The sequence below is a fragment of the Labeo rohita genome, chromosome 22, assembly GCF_022985175.1.
Source record: "Labeo rohita strain BAU-BD-2019 chromosome 22, IGBB_LRoh.1.0, whole genome shotgun sequence".
Lineage (NCBI taxonomy): Eukaryota > Metazoa > Chordata > Actinopteri > Cypriniformes > Cyprinidae > Labeo > Labeo rohita.
In genome coordinates this window covers 37,095,172-37,116,247 of record NC_066890.1, presented here as the reverse complement: position 1 = coordinate 37,116,247, position 21,076 = coordinate 37,095,172, and the positions used below count along the sequence as shown (strand labels likewise).

The following is a 21,076-nucleotide window of genomic DNA, read 5'->3' as shown; positions in this document are numbered from 1 at the left end:
GTGAACCGCTCCACCTGTGTGAGACAACAGCAGCCAGCTGTTCAGCTCGCTTCGCCAGTAAACGGAAAACAGATTGGAGTAAATATTAGCTCGCAAACGATCGCCTCAGACGCGATTATGACATCTCGGGGAGAGGAAAAAAAGTACAGCTTAAGATTAGATGATATTGATGGTGTGTGATGTCTTTGGGGAATAAAATCAACCAATTGAGTGAGTTTTGGGAAGGACCATCTGTTTGTTCGACCAATCAGGAGGTCACTTCCATATACATAAGGCCAATCATTTACATATAAGGCTATATATAAACAAGAAAATAAAATGTTTTAAATATTTAAAAAAAAAAATAAATAAATAAATAAATCAATCAATAATAAAAAAAATTTAGAATTTTTTTTAATGTTTAAAATAAAAGTGTGCATATATATATATATATATATATATATATATATATAAAACATTTAAAATAAACTAAATCAAATGTGTAAAATACAATTGTGGAATATTTCAAAAAAATGTTTAAATTAAAAGTGCATTATGTTTTAAATTAAATATTTTTTAATGTTTACATATTTATTGTTGTTTATATTTATTTATTATCATCAAGTATATTTTTTAAAGTTATGATTAATTTAAAATAAAAATATATATACAAACATATGAAATAAAAATTTAAAAATGTGTAGATTAAAAAAAAAATTTGGCTTTTTGTTTTCTATTTCCTGTAACCACAAAAAAAGTAAAGGATTGAGTAAGTATTGAATAGTACAATAATAAAATGATATAATAATAATAACAATGAATAATAAAATGTTTAAAATAAAAGTGTATTAAGTTTACATATTTATTATTTATGTTTATATTTATTTATTATTATTAAGTATATGTTTTTAATGAAAACTTCCCATTAATTTAATTTAAAAAAATAAAAAAATAAATAAATACAAAATAAAAAATATATATACAAATACATATAAAATAAAAATGAAAAAAAAATTGTTTAATATTTCCTGTAAACACAAGAAAAAAAAAATAAAAGATGGAATAAGTATCGATCTTACCTAGTTAAAATTAATTTAAAATAAAAAATACAAAAGTATATTAAAATGCTCACAATAAAAATATTTTTAATAAATAAATGTATAAAATATATTCACAATGTTTAAAATAAAAATGAAAAATGAAACGTTTAAAATAAAAGTATAGCATATAAAATGCTTGAAATAACGAGATTCTACAAAATTAGTAAAAAAGTGTAAAATATTTTTTAAAAGTTTATTTTTTTTTATTTGTTTCATATTTTCTGTAACCACAAAAATAAATAAATAAATGAAAAAATATGGACTACGTCTGCATCCTACCTAGTAAAAATTACAAATATATATTAAAATGTTTAAAATAAAAATGTAAATGTTTTAATTTAAAAAAAATTAAAAAGTAAAAAATTTACATAAATGCATGTCGTCTAAAATATGTTTACAGTGTCTAAAATAAATAAGAAAAATAAAATATAAAAAACGCTTAAAATGACAAAAAATGTTTTAAAAAAAAAAGTTTTTTTTTTTTGGTTTCATATTTTCTGTAACCACAAAAATGAGTAAAAGATTATAAGTCTCCATCCTAACTAGCAAATAAAAGTTACAAATATATTAAAATGTTTAAAATAGTTTTTTACATTTAGATAAAATAAATAAATAAATGTATAGAATATATTTACAATGTTTAAAATACAAATAAAAAATAAAATTCTTAAAATAAAAGTATAGAATATTTTTTTTAAATGCTTTAAATAACAAGATTTTAAAAATGTGTTTAAAAAAGTTACAAATACAATTTAAATAAATTAATCTATAACATATATTTACAATGTTTAAAACATAAATAAAATGAAATACAATGTTTAAAATAAAAGTATAGAATTTTTTTATTAAAATATGTAAAAACTAGGGTAGAATATTTTTTAAAATAAAAATCTACTTTTTATATTTTTCACCACAAAAAAAATGAGTAAAAGATGGAATAAGTCTTCATCCTACCTGCGAGAATGCAATTCCAAACGTTACTCCAGCAATAATGCCCATGTTAGTCTCAATAAAAGTCGTCACCAGCTCATAGCAGCCCTGAACACAACAGAACCATTATAACTACATGAAAAACACAGTGTCGTGTGTATGTTTGTGCTAGTGTGTGTGTTACCTGCTGATGGATTTTAGTTGGGGCTATGGTGGCATTTCGCAGGTCTGAGGAGTTGCAGTCGGAGATGTTAGCGCAGCAGCTCGGAGGAATCCCATTCACAGGATAATAAACGCTGGAGAACCAGCTGGTGTAGTTCAGAACACCGCAACAACGCAACTGAACACAGGCAGAGAGAATCCAGATCAGAGATCATGACAGGTAATCTTAAATCTATCCATCTATCTGCTTAACAAACCCTAACAACTGCTAGGAACACCTTAGCAATGCCCTAGTAACCACCAAGAACTGCCTAACTACACAAAAACACATGATCCACATTCTAGCAACCGCTGAAAAAAATCCAACCACCCAGAATATTTAAGCAACTTTCAACAATCAGCCAGAATACCTTAGCAACCACACGGGACTCATTAGCAATGACCTATCAACGACCCAGAAAACCCTTGTAATTGCCTAAAAACTATCCAAAGTATCTTAGCAACCCCCTAACAACCAAACAGAATGCCCTTTCAACTGCATAACAACCAGAAAATATATCAGCAAAACCATAACCACAAATAATACCTTAGCAACCACACAAAATGCCTCTGCAACTGCCTAACAAACAGAAAGAATATCCTAGCAACACCCTAACCACCCAGAATAATTTAGCAACCCCCTAGCAACCACACAGAATGTCACTGCAACTACCTAACAACCGAAAAGTATCTTAGCAAAACCATAACCAACCAGAATATCTTAGCAACCACACAGAATGTCTTTGCAACTCCCAATCAGAAAAAATCTTAGCAACACCTTAACAAACCAGAATACCTTAGTGACCCCCTAGCAACCACACAGACTGACCCTGCAATTACCTAACAACCAGAAAATATCTTAGCAACACCCTAACCACCCAGAAAACCTTAGCAATGCCTTAGTAACAACCCGAAACACATCAGCAATGCTCTAGCAGCCACTCAGCACACAATTACAACTACCTAACAACCATTAAGAATATCTTAGCAACCCCATCAACCACACAAAACACATTAGCAATGCCCTAGTAACCACCCTGAACACCCTTGCAACTGCCTAACAACCAAAAATATCTCAGCAAAACGCTATCCACACAAAATACCTTAGCAACCCCCTAGCAACCACACAGGTAGCCCCTGCAACTACCTAACAACCAAAAAATATCTCAGCAAAACGGTATCCACACAAAATACCTTAGCAACCCCCTAGCAACCACACAGATTCCCCCTGCAACTGCCTAACAACCAAAAAAAATATCTCAGCAATACGGTATCCACCCAAAATTCCCTACCAATCCCCTAGCAACCACACGGGTAGCCCCTGCAACTACCTAACAACCAAAAAATATCTCAGTAAAAACTGTAACCACCCAGAATACCTTAGCAACCCACTAGCAACCACACAGATACCCCCTCCAACTACTTAACAACGACAAAATCTCTGAGCAAAACTGTAACCATACAGAATACCTTAGTAACCCCCTAGCAACCACGCAGATTGCCCCTGCAACTACCTAACAACCAGAAAATAGTTTAGCAACACCCTAACCACACAGAATACCTTAGTGACCCCCTAGCAACCACACAGATACCCCCTGCAACTACCTAACAACCAGAAAATATCTCAGCAAAACGGTATCCACCCAGAATACCTTAGCAACCTCGTTGCAACCACATAGATAGCCCATGCAACTACCTAACAACCAAAAAATATCTGCAACCCCCTAGCAACCACACAGATTGTCCCTGCAACTACCTAACAACCAGAAAATAGCTTAGCAACAGCCTAACCACACAGAATACCTTAGTGACCCCCTAGCAACCACACAGATACCCCCTGCAACTACCTAACAACCAGAAAATATCTCAGCAAAACGGTATCCACTCAGAATACCTTAGCAACCCCCTAGCAACCACACAGATAGCCCCTGCAACTACCTAACAACCAAAAAATATCTCAGCAAAACTGTAACCACAAAGAATACCTTAGTAACCCCCCAGCAACCACACAAAATGCCCTTGCAACTTAACAACCAGACAAAATATCTTGGCAACATCCTAACCACCCAGAACACGATAGCAACCACACCGACTGCCCCTGCAACTACCTAACAACCAAAAAATATCTTAGCAACACCCTAACCACCCACAACACCTTAGAAACCCCATAGAAACCACCAGGAATATGTTAGCAATGCCCTACCAGCCACCCTTACAACTGTCTAACAACCATTCAGAATATCTTAGCAACACCCTAGCAACTACTCTGAACACCTTAGCAAGAGCTAATGATTGATCTGACATACAAGCTATAAACTTAAAGCCTTAAATACTAAACTTTAAGTCAAGGTAGCTAAGTTAGTCCTCATAAAGAGTTTCTAATATTTAATGCAAATTATGACAAATATTTTGTTACTGATGTTAACCAGTGTTTGAACGTACACTCCTCTGGACGTTGTCCACCGCGATGCTCCTCTCGTCCTGGGCGTTGTAGTTCTGAACAGCCTCGTTGTACGTCCTCAGAAAGGTGCCTTTGATCTGAGCAAACACACACACATACACTCTGTCAGATGTCACCAGAACAAGCCCTCCTAGTGTGAGACAGATGGAGATCTCAGAGACGCATTATGGGTCACCGCCGGAGATCACGTGTGTGCGCGTCTCACCTCATGACGGAAAACAAAGCCCGAGATGCCAGCGACCAGCTCAGCCAGGAACACCAGAGACAGGAACATGGCATACTAAAGACAGAGAGAGTGAGAGAGACATGTTAGCTGTCTGTTTTGGGGCGTCGTTTGACGTAAAATGCACTTCCTGAAGCTGAACTCACCAGTTTGAGCATCCATGGGCTCCCGCGGCACGTGGCGAAGCATCCGAACAGCCCGAACACGATGATGGTGGTCCCGGTCCCGATAAGCACATAGGGAGCATTGGTGGAGTTTTCAGCAATCAGAGATATATACGGACCCAAAATGAACTTCCCCCATAATCCCACCGCCAGCAGGATTGCCCCCGTGATCTACAGAGAAAGACAAGTTTTAATGTTAAACCATTCTAGTAAGTACTTTCACACTTCTGCTACCATCTAGTGGACAATATATGAACATAGCAAAACACAACATGGAAATGTTGATTCTGACAATAATAAAATAAAAAGGACAGCTGTGGCCTAATGGTAAAAGAGTTGGACTTGCAACCCAAAGGTCATGGGTTCGAATTATCTGTGCCAGAAGGGATTGTAAGTGGGAGAGTGAATGACCAGCCCCCTTATCCACCCGCAATACCACGACTGAGGTGAGACCCTTGAGCAAAGCATCAAACTACCAACTGCTACCTGTGTGTCGCAGCAAAATTGGCTCCCCACTGCTCCAGGTGTGGGTTCATGGTGTGTGTGTGTGTGTGTGTGTGCATTTGAATGGGTTAAATGTAGAGCACAAATGAGTAAATGATTCAAATTAGTATCATAATTACAAATATTCGACTACAGAATGTGAAAGAGAAAGTGAAAGTGACATGTCACTTTCATTTTCACATTCTGTGTTCGAATATTTTTAATAATAATGCTAATTTTATGGTGTCCCATACTCTGCTACACATCATGTGACTTTCACATTCTGTGTTCGAATATATTTAATAATAGCTCTAATTTTATGGTGTTCCATGCTCGGCTATATGTCATTGCACTTTCATTTTCACTATCTGCGCCGTATTTTAACGATCTAAGCGCATGGTCTAAAGTGCACGGCGCACGTGCACTTAGGGCGTGTCCAAATCCACTTTTGCCATTTTAAGGATGGAAACAACGGTTGGCGCACCAGGTGCATGGTCTAAAAGGGTTGTCCCTTTTGTCTTAATGAGTCATGGGTGTGTTTTGGGCATAACGTGCATTAAACCAGTCTCATCTCCCATTCCCTTTAAGAGCCAGTTGCGCTCGATTTACATGGCAGAATTTGCTAGAACAAAGACTGAACGCTCCTCCAGAGAGCCGGGCCAGTGCCAAGTTGGGGGGGGGGGTATTCACAGGCCGAGCCCCCTGAAATGAGTTACTGTGCACCCCCTTTCCATCCTCTCCCCTCCTTGCTGATCATGATCATTTCCGAAACCGAAAGTGAAACCAAAAATAAACAGCCTGCATAATATAGCAATTGACTGTCCATTATAACATGCAGGCATTTTTATATTTATGTACACAATAAAAATCTTTTACATTGTAAATTATTTCATTTTTAATAGTTGTCATGTGTGTGTGCTGCTGTGCATCCCTGTGTGTGTAATAAGCAGAGTGTATGTGCATTGTGCACCTGCCTATATTACTAACATGCTCTTTAAATAACAAAAAAATATATTGTGCCATTGACTTTAGACCAGGTTTCATTTGGTCAATGGCACAGTCTATTTCAGTTCAGTAAAATTTGTTTTCTGTAATTGAAATAGAATTAAAAATAAAAATAAAACATAAATATTAGATTAAAAAAAATAAATAAATAAAAATTAGAAATTTTGCCTTGGCAGTTAACTGAAACGCAAGATGAAGCTGAAGTACTAAAATTACTACAATTAAAATAATTAAAATAATAATAATAATAATAATAATAATAATAATAGTAGTAATAGTAAAGAAAATAATATATTAAAAATATGAATAATTTAAAAAAAAAGTATTAAAATGACAAAGGCACATGACAAAATTACTAAATCTTAAAACGTAAACTGAAAATATAAACAAAAAAGCTAATTCAAAGTAAAAATAAAAAAAAAAAATAATAATAATAATTAAATAAAATTCAAACCAATATTTTAAAATAATTATACTACTACACCATAAAAACTGTAATATGTATAATTTTGTTTAGAATTTTTGGCTTTCGTTTGGTTTCGCCTTCTGTGTACATATTTTGTGTCTAAACCATTCTGATTAGCTTTAGTATCTACTAATAAGTATTGGAATTATAAGTTGTATATACAACAATTGAATTTTATTGATATATGAAAATAAAACATTTTGGTAAGAACTTATCAAAAAGCACAAATGCAAAAAGTATGTTACTGGTATTTATGTCAAAAACACATAAATAAGAAAAAAAGTTGTTTCCAGTTTAAATAAATAAATAAATAAAAATTACAGAATGAGAAGCAAATGTATTTAAAATATATCAAATACATATGAATTTCAAATTACAGACAATATTAGTACTAACACTGCTACTACTACTACTAATAATAATAATATTTGTAAAAAAAAATAAAATTAATTTCCTCAAATCATTAACCTCAGTAAATGTACTTAATATTTTTGCCTTATTTGCCTTGTAACAGGCAGTTTTACAGTTTAGTCACACAAATATGTACCACAAACAACCATTCAAATGTCAATATTGTGTGTTAACCAGAAGAGGGCGCCGGTGTATTTATTCATCACTAGAAGGTTTTAGGAAACGCGGGACTCGTTGAGGGGTGGCGGGATGTCACGTAATAAATGATCTACACAGAATAACTCTTCTTATGAAAATACATAAGCCTCAAAAAAAGAAGTATGAATCTAAACATGTTTCATGTCTCCTGTACAACATAAACAAAACAGACCTAGCTCATATTTCACTAAAATTAGACAACACAACGAACATGAGGTAATATTTGTCTTCCTTAGAGATCTACACACACTCACAAAAAGTGTTATGGTATTATCGTGTTTTGGACATGGTAATCTGTTAAACATAGTATGCTAATCTTATAGAATGTTATTTGAATTTGCTAATCACTCATGTCACTCAATTAATTCCAATCATTTTTAGTTTAGAAACTAGGCGAAACAGATCGTCTTTCGGCTGTTTGGATCGTTCCCTCAGTGTTTATTAAGTTTTTATCAGCAGTCTGGAGGACACATGAAGGCCGATGGGAGAAAGTCGCCTTCGGCTACTTGTGCTGAACCAGATTAGCCTGCTAGCGGACAGATCACAGATTCAACACGACGAACTGAACCCACATCAACACGTACAGGACATTTCTGCATGTAATCGTCTGTAAAATCATGAGTGTAATGCCATGACTAACATCCACGCTTTCGAGATGAGCAATAGCAAGCGCACATGATGCTACCCACAGAAGCGGCCGTGAATAAGTGAACCCACATCCCACTCAGTACAGTACGATGCCGTCATTTTGCCACCTCTGAAGAGTCATCGCTCTTACGGATGTGCTAATGATGGTGTGAAGAGCTGTATTTGGGGTAAATTTGGACAGGTCCCTTTTCTAAATGACCACGTTAGCTTCCCAAAGGATACATTTATTTAATTTAGCTAACAGTTTTTTTAAAGATTTATTTTTTTGGTCTTTTTTTGCTTCCCAAAGGATACATTTATTTAATTTATTTTTTTAAAGATTTATTTTTGGTCTTTTTTTGCCTTTATTGTGATAGGAAAAATCATAAATGACAGGAGCGAAGTGAGAGAGAGAGAGAGAGAGGGGGGGGGCGGGATCGGGAACGGTCCTCGAGCCGGGATTCGAACTCGCGACGCCTGTAGAGCGAGGGCGCTGTATAAAGGGTTTTATTGTTTTTTTTTGTTTGTTTTTTTGTTGTTTGTTTGTTTTGTTTTTGTTTTTTTATTTATTTATTTTTTTTTATAATTGTTAACCTAGAGATTATTGACTCCCTGCTGAAAAAAAACAAAACAGCTAAAACCAGCCTAAACTGGTTGGCTGGTTTTAGCTGGTCATCCAGCCTGGTCTTAGCTGGTCAGCAGGCTAGTTTTAGAGGGGTTTTGGCCACTTCCTTAGCTGGTCAGGCTGGGAGACCAGCTGGAATAGCCAGCTAAAACCAGCTTGGCCAGCCTAGCCAGGCTGGGAGACCAACTTAAACCAACTAAGACCAGCCAACTAGTCTAGGCTGGTTTTAGCTGTTTTTTTTCAGCAGGGAAAACACAAATATTATGTTAAATACATAAAATACTGCTATGGTACTTTTTGTCGTTAGCATGTTGCTAACAACATGATACTTAAACAGGCATAAATAAAACATTTTTAATATCGCAGAACATTTTTGGACATGGTACCATAGTAATACCATGTTTTAGACATCTACCAATGCTAACATCACATATCAAAGTACCATGGTATCTCATAGCTTCACTTTGCTAAAGTACCACCACAGTATTTTTGTGTTAATACCTATGTCGCCAAAAGTACCAAGAAGTACCATGGAAATAGCATGGTACTTTTTTTGGTGTTTTGTTTTGGGTTTTTTTGTAAGTGAATGATGCAACAAAAATACATACACTATGACTGACTGAAATATTTGCGTAATACCACGATTTTTTAGAACATGCACTATGTTAATACCACATATCATTATACAGTATGATGGTTTAAAAAAATTGATTGAAGAAACATGAGAAAATTCATTGTACTGTCTTCTTGTTAGCATGTTGCTAAGCTAACAACAATACTTGAATTGGCACAAAATATAGCAAAATATACATAAAAAACACAAAATGTTGAATGTTAAATACTACTACAGCACATTTATGTAATTAGCATGTTGCTAACCTAACAAGACAACAACAATACTTTAACAAAAATATACATATTAGATAAAGTATCCATAAAACACCAATATTGTGTTAAACATGTTAAATACTGCCATGGTACTTTTTGTCATTAGCATGTTGCTTACAATGCGATACTTAAACAGGCATAAAAAGACGGCACATATAAATATTGTCTAAAATTATCAATTTGTTATGTCACTGGACATTTTTGGACATGGTACCATGGTTATCACATATCAAAGTACCATGGTATTTCATAGCTTCACTTTGCTAAAAACCACCACAGTATTTTTATGATAATATGTCGCCAAAAGTACCAATAAGTACCATGGAAATAGCATGGTACTTTTTTGGTGTGTTTTGTAAACGAATGAAGCAATACTCTAATTAGCAACAAAAATATAATAAATATAATGTTTTTTTTTTTAGAACATAAACTATGCAAATGCACACATCAATATATAGTACTATGGTTTTAAAATGTAACACTGCCATTGTACTGTCTCAGTACTTTTTGTTGTTAGCATATTGCTAAGCTAACAAGGTGGTACTTTAGCACGTCTTTAAAAAACTGATTTTTTAAAAATATTTTTTACATTTGCTTTAGTCATAAGCATGTCGATGCTTGAAAATATTCTCTAGTAAGACGGAGCACTAGGATTTCAGAAAAAGTATCCATCTTAAGCTCAATGGTAGCACCGTGTTGTCATTCAGACCATGTCCGCCATCGCACAGAGGACACAACGTCCCGTCTCCATCTCACACTGAGACACAGAGAGACGGAGAGCGAGAAGGAGAAAGTGCACAGATGGTGTGACTCATCAGGGATCCAAGAGAGAGGAAGAAACAACTCTTAACTTTCAAGAACTAAAGCGTAAAGTGCGAAGAACCTCAAGAACTCTTGAGAAAGATAATACAAGGAGACAGGAAGGCCATTAATGGTTCTCTTTAACAGAGAGCTCTACTGTCATTCATTTTAAAAACACATCCAGGTCACATTTTTTCAGGTCATATCATAATTCTGCCTTTTTATGTTTTCGTTTTTTTGCACATTTTATTAATCTTACTGTCATTTAAATCTAATTATAATTCGTATTACTAGGTTTGGACGATATACCACTGACATTTTTTTTTTTTACCGTGAAATAACATTACTCATATTGTGATATAAGACTTTGGTCTTATTGCCAATCCCTACTTATTACCAAAAGCAAAATAATCATTATCATTACCAAAATACCATCATTACCACAATGTAAAAATAAAAATGTATTGTAATTTTCATAATGCAATAAATAAATAAAAATTCTAAGTACCATAACGCAAATAAATAAATGATTATATAAATACTATCATTACCACAATGTAAACATAAAATTGAATTATATTATTTAAATATAATAAATAAATAAATAAATAACATAATTACCACAATGTAAACATAACATTTTCTGCTGTTATTTAATTATAATTAAATATTATAATTGCCATAATGCAATAAATAAATAAAAAATAACAAATCTTTCTAATGACAAATTAATTAATTACCACAATAGGAAAAAAAATCATTCTAATTATTATAATGAAAATAAATAAATAATGTAAAAAAATAATTTAATTAGCATAACGCCAAGAAATACCATCATAACCATAATGTAAAAATAAAATTGAATTCTTATGCTCGTAATGTGAATAAATATCATAATTAGCAAAATGCAAAAATAAATAAATAATAATAATAAATAAATATAATCATCACAATAGTCATTCTAGTTAGCATAATGCAAATAAATAAATAACTATAGTTATATTAAAAATAATATAAGCACTATATTTATAATTATAATTAAAACGCATCACTATAATTAAGTTATATTGTAAATAATATAACTATCATATTTATAACTATAATTATAAATAAGTATCATAATGTGAATAAATAAATGAATAAATATCATCATTACCATAATGTAAAAATAAAATTTAATTCTAATGATCATAATAGGAATAAATAAATAAATATCATAATTACCATAGTGTAATTAATAAAATAATAATAATAAAAAAAACTTTCTAATGGCAAATACATAAATGAATAAATAAATAAACAAATAAATGACATTATTACCACAAGAGAGAAAAAAATAAATCATTCTAATTCTCATAATGCAAATAAATAAATAACTATAATGTAAAACATAATTTAATTACCATAACTACATACTGTAAAAATAAAATTCATATGTTCATAATGTGAATACTTAAATACTATAATGACCATAATGCAAAAATAAATAAATCTTTAAATAAATAAAATAAATAATTACCACAATAGAAAAAAAAAATAATTCTAATTATCATAATGCAAACAAATAAATACCATCATTATCACAAAAAAATATCATGGTAATTACTGAATACATAAATAAATTAACAAATACTATCATTACCATAAGGCAAAATTTAAATATAATATAATAATGTAATTACTTAAAATAAATAAACAAATTTACAAAACAAACACATTAATAAACACCATCATTACCATAATGTAAAATAAAAACATTATTCGAATTACCTTAATGCAAATAAACAAACAAACACATAAATAAATAAATAATTACCACAATAGAAAAAAAAAATAATTCTAATTATCATAATGCAAACAAATAAATACCATCATTAATCACAAAAAAATATCATGGTAATTACTGAATACATAAATAAATTAACAAATACTATCATTACCATAAGGCAAAATTTAAATATAATATAATAATGTAATTACTTAAAATAAATAAACAAATTTACAAAACAAACACATTAATAAACACCATCATTACCATAATGTAAAATAAAAACATTATTCGAATTACCTTAATGCAAATAAACAAACAAACACATAGATAGATAAATAAATAAATAAAATAGTGCCCTAAAAATACGTTTTATTTTCTTTGGATAAAATATAATTTTTTAGGATGAAATACAAGCCATTTTGTGAGATTCACTTGTTGTTCTTAAAAGATGGAGACAACGCAACGCAAAAAAAATAAATAAATACAACAGAAACAAAGCTAAAATAACGACCAGCTTTCCCCTATACATACATCATGACGCAAAACTAACACAGAGGATGGGAACTTGTGTTTTGTGTGTGAAGGATGGCAGAAGAAAATGTTTTATTGAGCAGAAGAATATAAATTATTCATCAGTACGTATGCCATTCTCCCTGTCTCCCGGTCATAGCCAACCGTCTGTTAAATAAAGACACATAAAAACCCCGTTACCCCACAAAACCTGTGAGATCACCTCACTAAACTTCAGAAACCACTAATGCACTTTCTTTCAGACACTTTTAGAGGTTTTATCAGTTCATGAAATCCCTTGCTTTGTTTATATTAGCTCCAAGGTATAGAGATTGGACTTGGACTTTCATTTTACCCGCAAAGAGGCGATATTAAACAGGATCTGAGGCAGACGTTTCTGAACGTTTCAGTTAGGAGATGCTTTCTATCCCCTGACAGTTGCATTTGTCTGCTAACAAAATGTGAAGCGTTCATTTCTTCAAATGAATCTCAAATTGATGCGGCTCGGCGGCGCTCGTCTTTGATATGTCAGCGACGCCTCTTGAGTTACAGACAATTTAGAGCTTAAATAAAAAAGAGGAAAAAAATCTATTACAGCTCTCGCTGTCGAGGAAAACGCTCCATGACAGCAGAAGAGGCGGGTGCCATAGCAACATTTCCATAGTGACATGTAAATTCTATGCTTTCCTGTGGAGTTCTCAAATATGCATATGCACTTTTTTGGTAAATATTAAGAATCAGCGAGCAACGGCTGGTGTAAATCAGCAAATGGAGTGAGGATTCACTCATTTTACTTACTAAAAACTTGTAGTTTTAAGCCATCCTATTCTTTCTACCACTACAAAGATTGTAAAAACTTGTACATGAAAAAAGACAGAAATTTTAAAAAAAAAAAAAAAAAAAAAAAGTAAAGAAGAAAATAGCATTATGCTGTATAAAGTATAGGAAAAAACATCCAGCAACTTCAATTACTATTTTTTACTATTTTTATTGCCTGTTATATTATTTATTTCTTGATTATTTTTATGTATTTTATTGGAACAACAACAAAAACAATATAAATATAAATATAAATATAAATATAAATATAAATTACATAATATAACAACTTTCATTTTTTGTTAGTTGTTTGGTTTTGTTTATATAAACATTAATCAAAAATAGCAGAATAAATATAATATAGTACCTTCTTTTTATTGAATATTGTTAGATTTTTTTTGTTTTGTTAATATAAAATTTAAAAAAGAAATACTTTCTTTAGTTGTATATTTAGTTGTATATTAAAATAACTAAAATATTCAACAAAAAACATAGCACCATACGAATATATATATATAAACATTTTTAAGATTGAATATATTACTTTTTTGGTGTATATTGTTTGGTTTTTGTTGTTCATATAAAAAAAAATGTATATATATATATATATATATTCTTATAGTGAATATTGTTGAATATTATTTGTAGGTATTTTAGATGAATAACAACAAAAAATCAAATAATATTCAACAAAAATATTTTATTTTATTCTATTGTTTTTATTCATTTTTACACAAACAAAAACAAACAATATACTACAAAATAAATCATTATATATATATTTTTATTTCTTAAAATTTTATATGAACATCAACAAAAAAAAAAAAAACAATATACAACAAAAAAGTATTACATTCTATTTTTACTTTATTTTCTTTCTTGAATATTAAATTCATTTGTTTTATATAAACAAAAACCAAACAATGTACTACAGAAATGAGGAATTGTTAGATTACATTTTTATTTTTATTTAAAAAATTTTTAAATTTTAATTTTTATTTAAAAGTTTAATATGACCAACAAAAACAAAACAATATGCAACAAAAAAGTATTATAGTCTCAGTGTTATATTGTATTTAGTGTTATATTCTTTGTTTCTTAAATATAAAATATTACATATTGAATATATTATTTTATCTATTATATATGAACAACAAATGCCAAACAATGTAGTACAGAAGTTTGTATTGTTTTTTACAATTTTTTACTGACAACAAAAACCAAACAATGTACAACAAAAAAGAAATATATTCAATTTTTATTTTATATTTATAATTATATATATATATATATATATATATATATAAAATCATTCTTTTTTTATATATATTTTTATATTTTATATTAACAAAACAAACTAAAAAAAAAAAAACATCAAACAATATTCAACAAAAATGAAGTACTATATTCCATTTATTCTGCTATTTTTGATTTTAGTTATATAAAGTTTTATATGAAGTTATGAACAACAAAAAGAGGAAAAAGAAAGCATTATATTTAAATTGATCTCAAAATAAATTCACAACCACAAATGAAATAAACTACATACATAAACATACTACATAAACTAAAAACATTTATTTAATATCATCTGACATTTAAAAGATGAAATAGCTTACACGTTATACGCTATCTTGAAGCTTTTTCCTCAAGTACCTGGACTGTAGTTTCTGAAATGTTAGTCATGCAAAACAGCACTCACCGCAGTCTACTCACAAAAACACATACATTTCTATTAACTAGCAGGTTGAAAAGACCAAATATCTGCTTATCATTTGAAATGGTAAGTAAATATTTATTTTTAAATCAGACTGAATTTAAATGGCAGGGAAACAAACCTCAATAAAGAAGGAAACGCATCAACGCCTCAGACTAATTGATGCATGTTCACAGCATTTTACCCATCAAGCTAATCAATTCAGAGAGACAGAGATGCTGCTGCAGACAGGAAGTAAGTGTTCTCCATTTCTCTGTGTGTCTAGAGCGAGTACGGGAGAGAGAACGGGATACAGAGAGAGACGCTTTGATGAAAAGGGGACGCGAGAGGAAACAAGAGAGTGCAGGAGAAAAGCCATCCTGCTCTTTGCATTTCAAATGCTTGATCAAAGCCGCTGTTGTTCTGTGGCCTTGAATCTGCTCAAAGAGAACAAGTGTGTGTGTGTGTGTGTGTGTGTGTTTGTGTGTGTGCTACCACAGCACCAGAACAATTATGGGCTCTGCATCCAACATCTCCTGCTTATTATCCCATCTGTGGTTTGATATGACGCGAAACTACTCTTTATGAATGTGAGGAGTTCTTAAAGGGACAGTTCACCCAAAAATGAAAATTCTGCCATTAATTACTCACCCTCATGTCGTTCCAAACTCGTAAGACCTTTGTTCATCTTCACAACACAAATTAAGATATTTTTTGATTAAATCCGTGAGCTTTCTGACCCTGCATAGACAGCAACACAACTGACACGTTCAAGAGCAAGAAAGTTAGTAAGGACATCGCTAAAATAGTCCATGTGACATCAGTGGTTCAACTGTAATGTTATGAAGCTACGAGAATACTCTTGGGTCGTGGTGCTTTCGTGAATGTGTGGTGGAGACGAAAAGAAAAAATTGTTGAATAAAGTCATTCATCAAAAATATCTTAAGTTGTGTTCTGAAAATGAATCCCTACCCCTAACCCCGCCCCTAAACCTACCCATCACTGGGGTCTAGACAAATCGTATAAAATCATACGTGTGAGTGACACGAATTCGTACGAATCAGCCACCTCGTAAAATACATACAAATTGGTCGTGAGATAGCGTTGTATTAAAATGACATGTAAATATATATATTTTTTAAAAAGTGAAAACTAATTACAAAAGTAGCCGTCACAAAAGACAAAAGACTAAGCTTATGAATGTTGATCAGGTTATTCAGAAATTATTTAATATAACCTTTTACAGTTTCAAATTTTACAGTTTAAATACGTACTTTAAGGGTTTTTTGAAAAATAGTCTCAAAAAAGGTACATAATTATTACAACGATTAATCGACTAATCATTGATTATTTTGCCAATTAATTAGTAGGTTTTGATAATCAATTAATCAAATGATTATTACAATGATTAATTAATATTACATAATTATTACAACGATTAATCGACTATTCGTTGAGTACTTCGCCAATTAATCAGTAGTCTTTGTTTTATTATTCTGCTTTTCCAGTAAGTTAATAAAGCGCCTGATTAATATGATAATCAATTAATCAAAAGATTATTACAACGATTAATTGACTAATCGTTGATTATTTCGCCAATTGATTAGTAGGCTATGTTCTATTATTCTGCTTTTACAATTAGTTAATAAAGCACCTGATTATTTTGATAATCAATTAATCAATTGATTATTACAATGATTAATCAACTAATCGTTGAGTAGTTTGCCAGTTAATCAGTAGGCTTTGTTCTATTATTCTGCTTTTACAATTAGTTCATAAAGCGACTTGTTATTTTGATAATTAATCAAATGATCATTACGATTAATCGAATAATCGATTATTTCGCCAATTAGTAGGTTTTGTTCTGTTATTCTGCTTTTACAATTAGTTAATAAAATGCCTGATTATTTTGATAATCAATTAATCAAACAATTATTACAGCGATTAATCGACTAATCGTTGAGTACTTCGCCAATTAATCAGTAGTCTTTGTTTCATTAGTCTGCCTTTACAATTAGTTTATAAAGCGACTGATTATTTTGATAATTAATCAAATGAGTATTACGATTAATTGAATAATCGATTATTTTGCCAATTAGTAGGCTTTGTTCTATTATTCTTTTAAAATTAGTTAATAAAATGTCTGATTATTCTGATAATCAATTAATCAAACTATTATTACAGCGATTAATCGACTAATCGTTGAGTACTTCGCCAATTAATTAGTAGTCTGTTTTATTATTCTGCTTTTACAGTTAGTTCATAAAGCGACTGATTATTTTGATAATTAATCAAATGAGTATTACGATTAATCAACTAATCGTTGATTATTTTGCCAATTAGTAGGCTTTGTTCTATTATTCTTTTAAAATTAGTTAATAAAATGCCTGATTATTTTGATAATCAATTAATCAAACAATTATTACAGCAATTAATCAACTAATCCTCAAGTACTTCGCCAATTAATCAGTAGGCTTTGTTTTATTATTCTGCTTTTCCAGTAAGTTAATAAAGCGCCTGATTAATTTGATAATCAATTAATCAAAAGATTATTACAGCAATTAATCGACTAATCCTCGAGTACTTTGCCAACTAATTAGTAGGCTTTGTTTTATTCTGCTTTTACAATTAGTTAATAAAGCGCCTGATTTGGCTGCACAACTTCTTTTGAATTGCATTCAGGACAGCTGAATTGCAGTCTTGCGCTACAGCGCCACACTGGTCAAACTGCATTATTGCTGCATTAGGTCAAATGAGATCATACGGCTATTCGACAACAATTTTTTTTGTCAACTAATCGTTTCAGCCCTATCTTACAAACTTTCCAATCGTCATCAGTCTTTGTTTCATAAACAAAACAAAACTACAAGTCATAATCCACTAAGAGCATTAAAACATACTGTCACTCAATCACACAGGCCCATCTTGTGACGTGGCGTCATCACTGCAGGAAGTTCCCACAAACACCCACAGTCAAGCAAAGCCAGCAAACACTAATTGTGCTGCACATTTCACTATGTTTCAACTCCACTGTCGTCCAGCTACAGGAGAAATCTGTCTCCATGGAAACAGGAATCCCAAAACCCACTTAAATCTCAATCCACCCATCAATGCCAAAACAAACAGACGTTCACGTCCGGCTCCTGTGAGGCCGGTCATCATTTAACCAACACCTCACATTCCATAAATGAGATTAGGTTTGATGTCAAATATTTCCTCATTAAAAAAAAAGCACACTGAGGTGCTGTTTTCAATATGTTGTTCTTATTACGCAGTGCAGGTTATAGTAAATAATGTGCAAAGCACTGCTGACATCTTTTTTTCTGACTCCTAGATGTCTGGCTGATACACGATGATTTGCTTTCTGCTATCAACAGGCAGTGAGAGTTTGACACATGCATGGCACGCACACCAAACAACAGGCGACACACAATCACGCTAGTCCTTTATGTGACACACACACACACACACAATGTTCTCACAGGACACAGCTGAGCGTCACGTCACTGTTTGCTGCTGCGGCACTTTTTCTCATACGGTCAAGCTGGGAAAAGCATCTGGTCACACAGGGGGCCCAGGACAACAAATACAAAGAGACCCCAGAACAACAAATCACACAGTCAGACACTTCCTGTACGACATCCATCTATGTGAAAGGATCTGCAGAACGCTGTCTTTGCCATGTTAAAGTGTTCTGTTTGTTACAGTGTTTCACCTGTTATCTCATAAATTTTTCATGCATAAATATAAAATTAAATCAAAACTGAAATGATTATAACATAATAGCACAAAATTATTAAAAAAAAAACACAATTTATTGACCCCTATTGTTTTCTATCACATGCTATGTGCGTTTGTGATTACATAATTTGAGTGTAAATGCACCAGGGTTCGACAGAATCAAGTTGAGTGTGAAACCAGACCAACGCTGCAGGGGGCACCAGGAACAAGCATGCCCAGGCTCGGACCGCAGGAAATGAGCCCAGTGTGAAAGCCACCTTAAAGTTTACATCTCATAATTCTACCTTTTTTTCTCACAACTATGAGTTTACATCTTACAATTCTGACTTTTATCTTGCAATTCTGACTTTTTGTCGCAACTGCAAATTTACATCTCGTAAGTCTGACTTGTCTCTCGCAGTTGTGAGTTTACATCTCGCAATTCTGACTTTTTGTCGCAATCGCAAATTTACATCTCGTAAGTCTGACTTTTCTCTCGCAATTGTGAGTTTACATCTCGCAATTCTGACTTTGTTCCTCACAATCGCAAGTTTACATCTCGCAATTCTGACTTTGTTTTACAGTTTACATCTCGCAATTCTGACTTTGTTCCTCGCAATCACAAGTTTACATCTCGCAATTCTGACTTTGTTCCTCGCAATCACAAGTTTACATCTCGCAATTCTGACTTTTTGTCGCAATTGCAAATTTACATCTCGTAAGTCTGACTTTTCTCTCGCAATTGTGAGTTTACATCTCGCAAGTCTGTCTTTGTTCCTCGCAATCACAAGTTTACATCTCACAATTCTGACTCTGTTCCTCGCAATCGCAATTTTACATCTCGTAATTCTGACTTTGTTCCTCGCAGTCGCAAGTTTACATCTTGCAATTCTGACTTTTTGTCGCAATTGCAAATTTACATCTCGTAAGTCTGACTTTTCTCTCGCAATTGTGAGTTTACATCTCGCAATTCTGACTTTTTTCTCCCAACTGCGGATTTACTTCTCACTTTTTTCTTTTAACTGCGAATTTACATCTAGTAATTCTGACTTTGTTCCTCTCAATCACGAGACTACATTTCATAATTATGACTTTTTTCTTGCAACAGCGAGTTTACATCTCATAATTATGACTTTTTTTGCAATTGTGAGTTACATCTCATAATTATGACTTTTCTCTTGTTTTTTTTTCAGAACTGTGAGATATAAACTCGCAGTTGCATTGTATAAAGTCAGTAATGTGACAAAGACCAGAATTGCGAGTTTAGATCGTAATTCTGACTCGTTTCACCCACAATTGAGTTTACATCTCGCAATTCTGACTTTTTTCTCCCAATTGAGTTTACAACTCATAGTTGTCTTTTTTCTTATAACTGCAAGTTTACATCTCGCAATTCTAACTTTTCTTGCAATTGTGAGTTACATCTCATAATTATGACTTCTCTCTTGCTTTTTTTCAGAATTGTGTTATAAAAACTCACAATTGTGTGTTATAAAGTCAGAAATGTGAGAAAGATCAGAACTGCGAGTTTAAATCTCATAATTCTGACTTTTCTTTGCAACAGCGAGTTTACATCTCGCAACTTTAACATTTTTGCTCGCAACTGCATGTTCTCACAATTCTGACCCTTTTTCTTAGGAATTTTGTAATACAAACTCATAATTCTGACTTTTTTCTCACAAATGCGAGATTGTGTCTTGCAATTCTGACTTTTTTCTTGCAATTATGACTTTTTTTTCTCAGAATTGTGAGATATAAACTCACAATTGTGACTTTTTTTGTTCGGTGGCAGAAACAGGCTTCAATAAAAACGCGTAACAATTGTGAACCCCTTGTGCCACCCTGTTTGAAAACCTTTTTAAAAATTATTAAATTACTGTGAAGCCCTTGCAGCCCCCTGTTTAAAATCATTTTCCCTCACCTTTGCAATATAGTGCAATTTCACATCATTCCATTTCATGAGAAACAGTGCAGTGCTCAATTTTAAACCCCCAAAAA

The 21,076-nt window shown here is 32.1% G+C and overlaps 1 protein-coding gene across 1 annotated transcript in view; it reads right to left on the bottom strand.

Annotated features, from left to right (window-relative positions):
• tspan7b (tetraspanin 7b) overlaps positions 1–21,076 on the bottom strand; it is a 43,141-nt gene that overhangs the window by 6,052 nt on the left and 16,013 nt on the right. The window contains exons 2-6 of the mRNA XM_051094774.1: positions 5,041–5,229; positions 4,877–4,951; positions 4,653–4,748; positions 2,194–2,349; positions 2,034–2,117 (exon numbers count right to left, since the gene is read on the bottom strand). Of these exons, the coding sequence (XP_050950731.1) occupies positions 2,034–2,117; positions 2,194–2,349; positions 4,653–4,748; positions 4,877–4,951; positions 5,041–5,229 (600 nt within the window). The remainder of the gene's footprint in view (positions 1–2,033; positions 2,118–2,193; positions 2,350–4,652; positions 4,749–4,876; positions 4,952–5,040; positions 5,230–21,076) is intronic.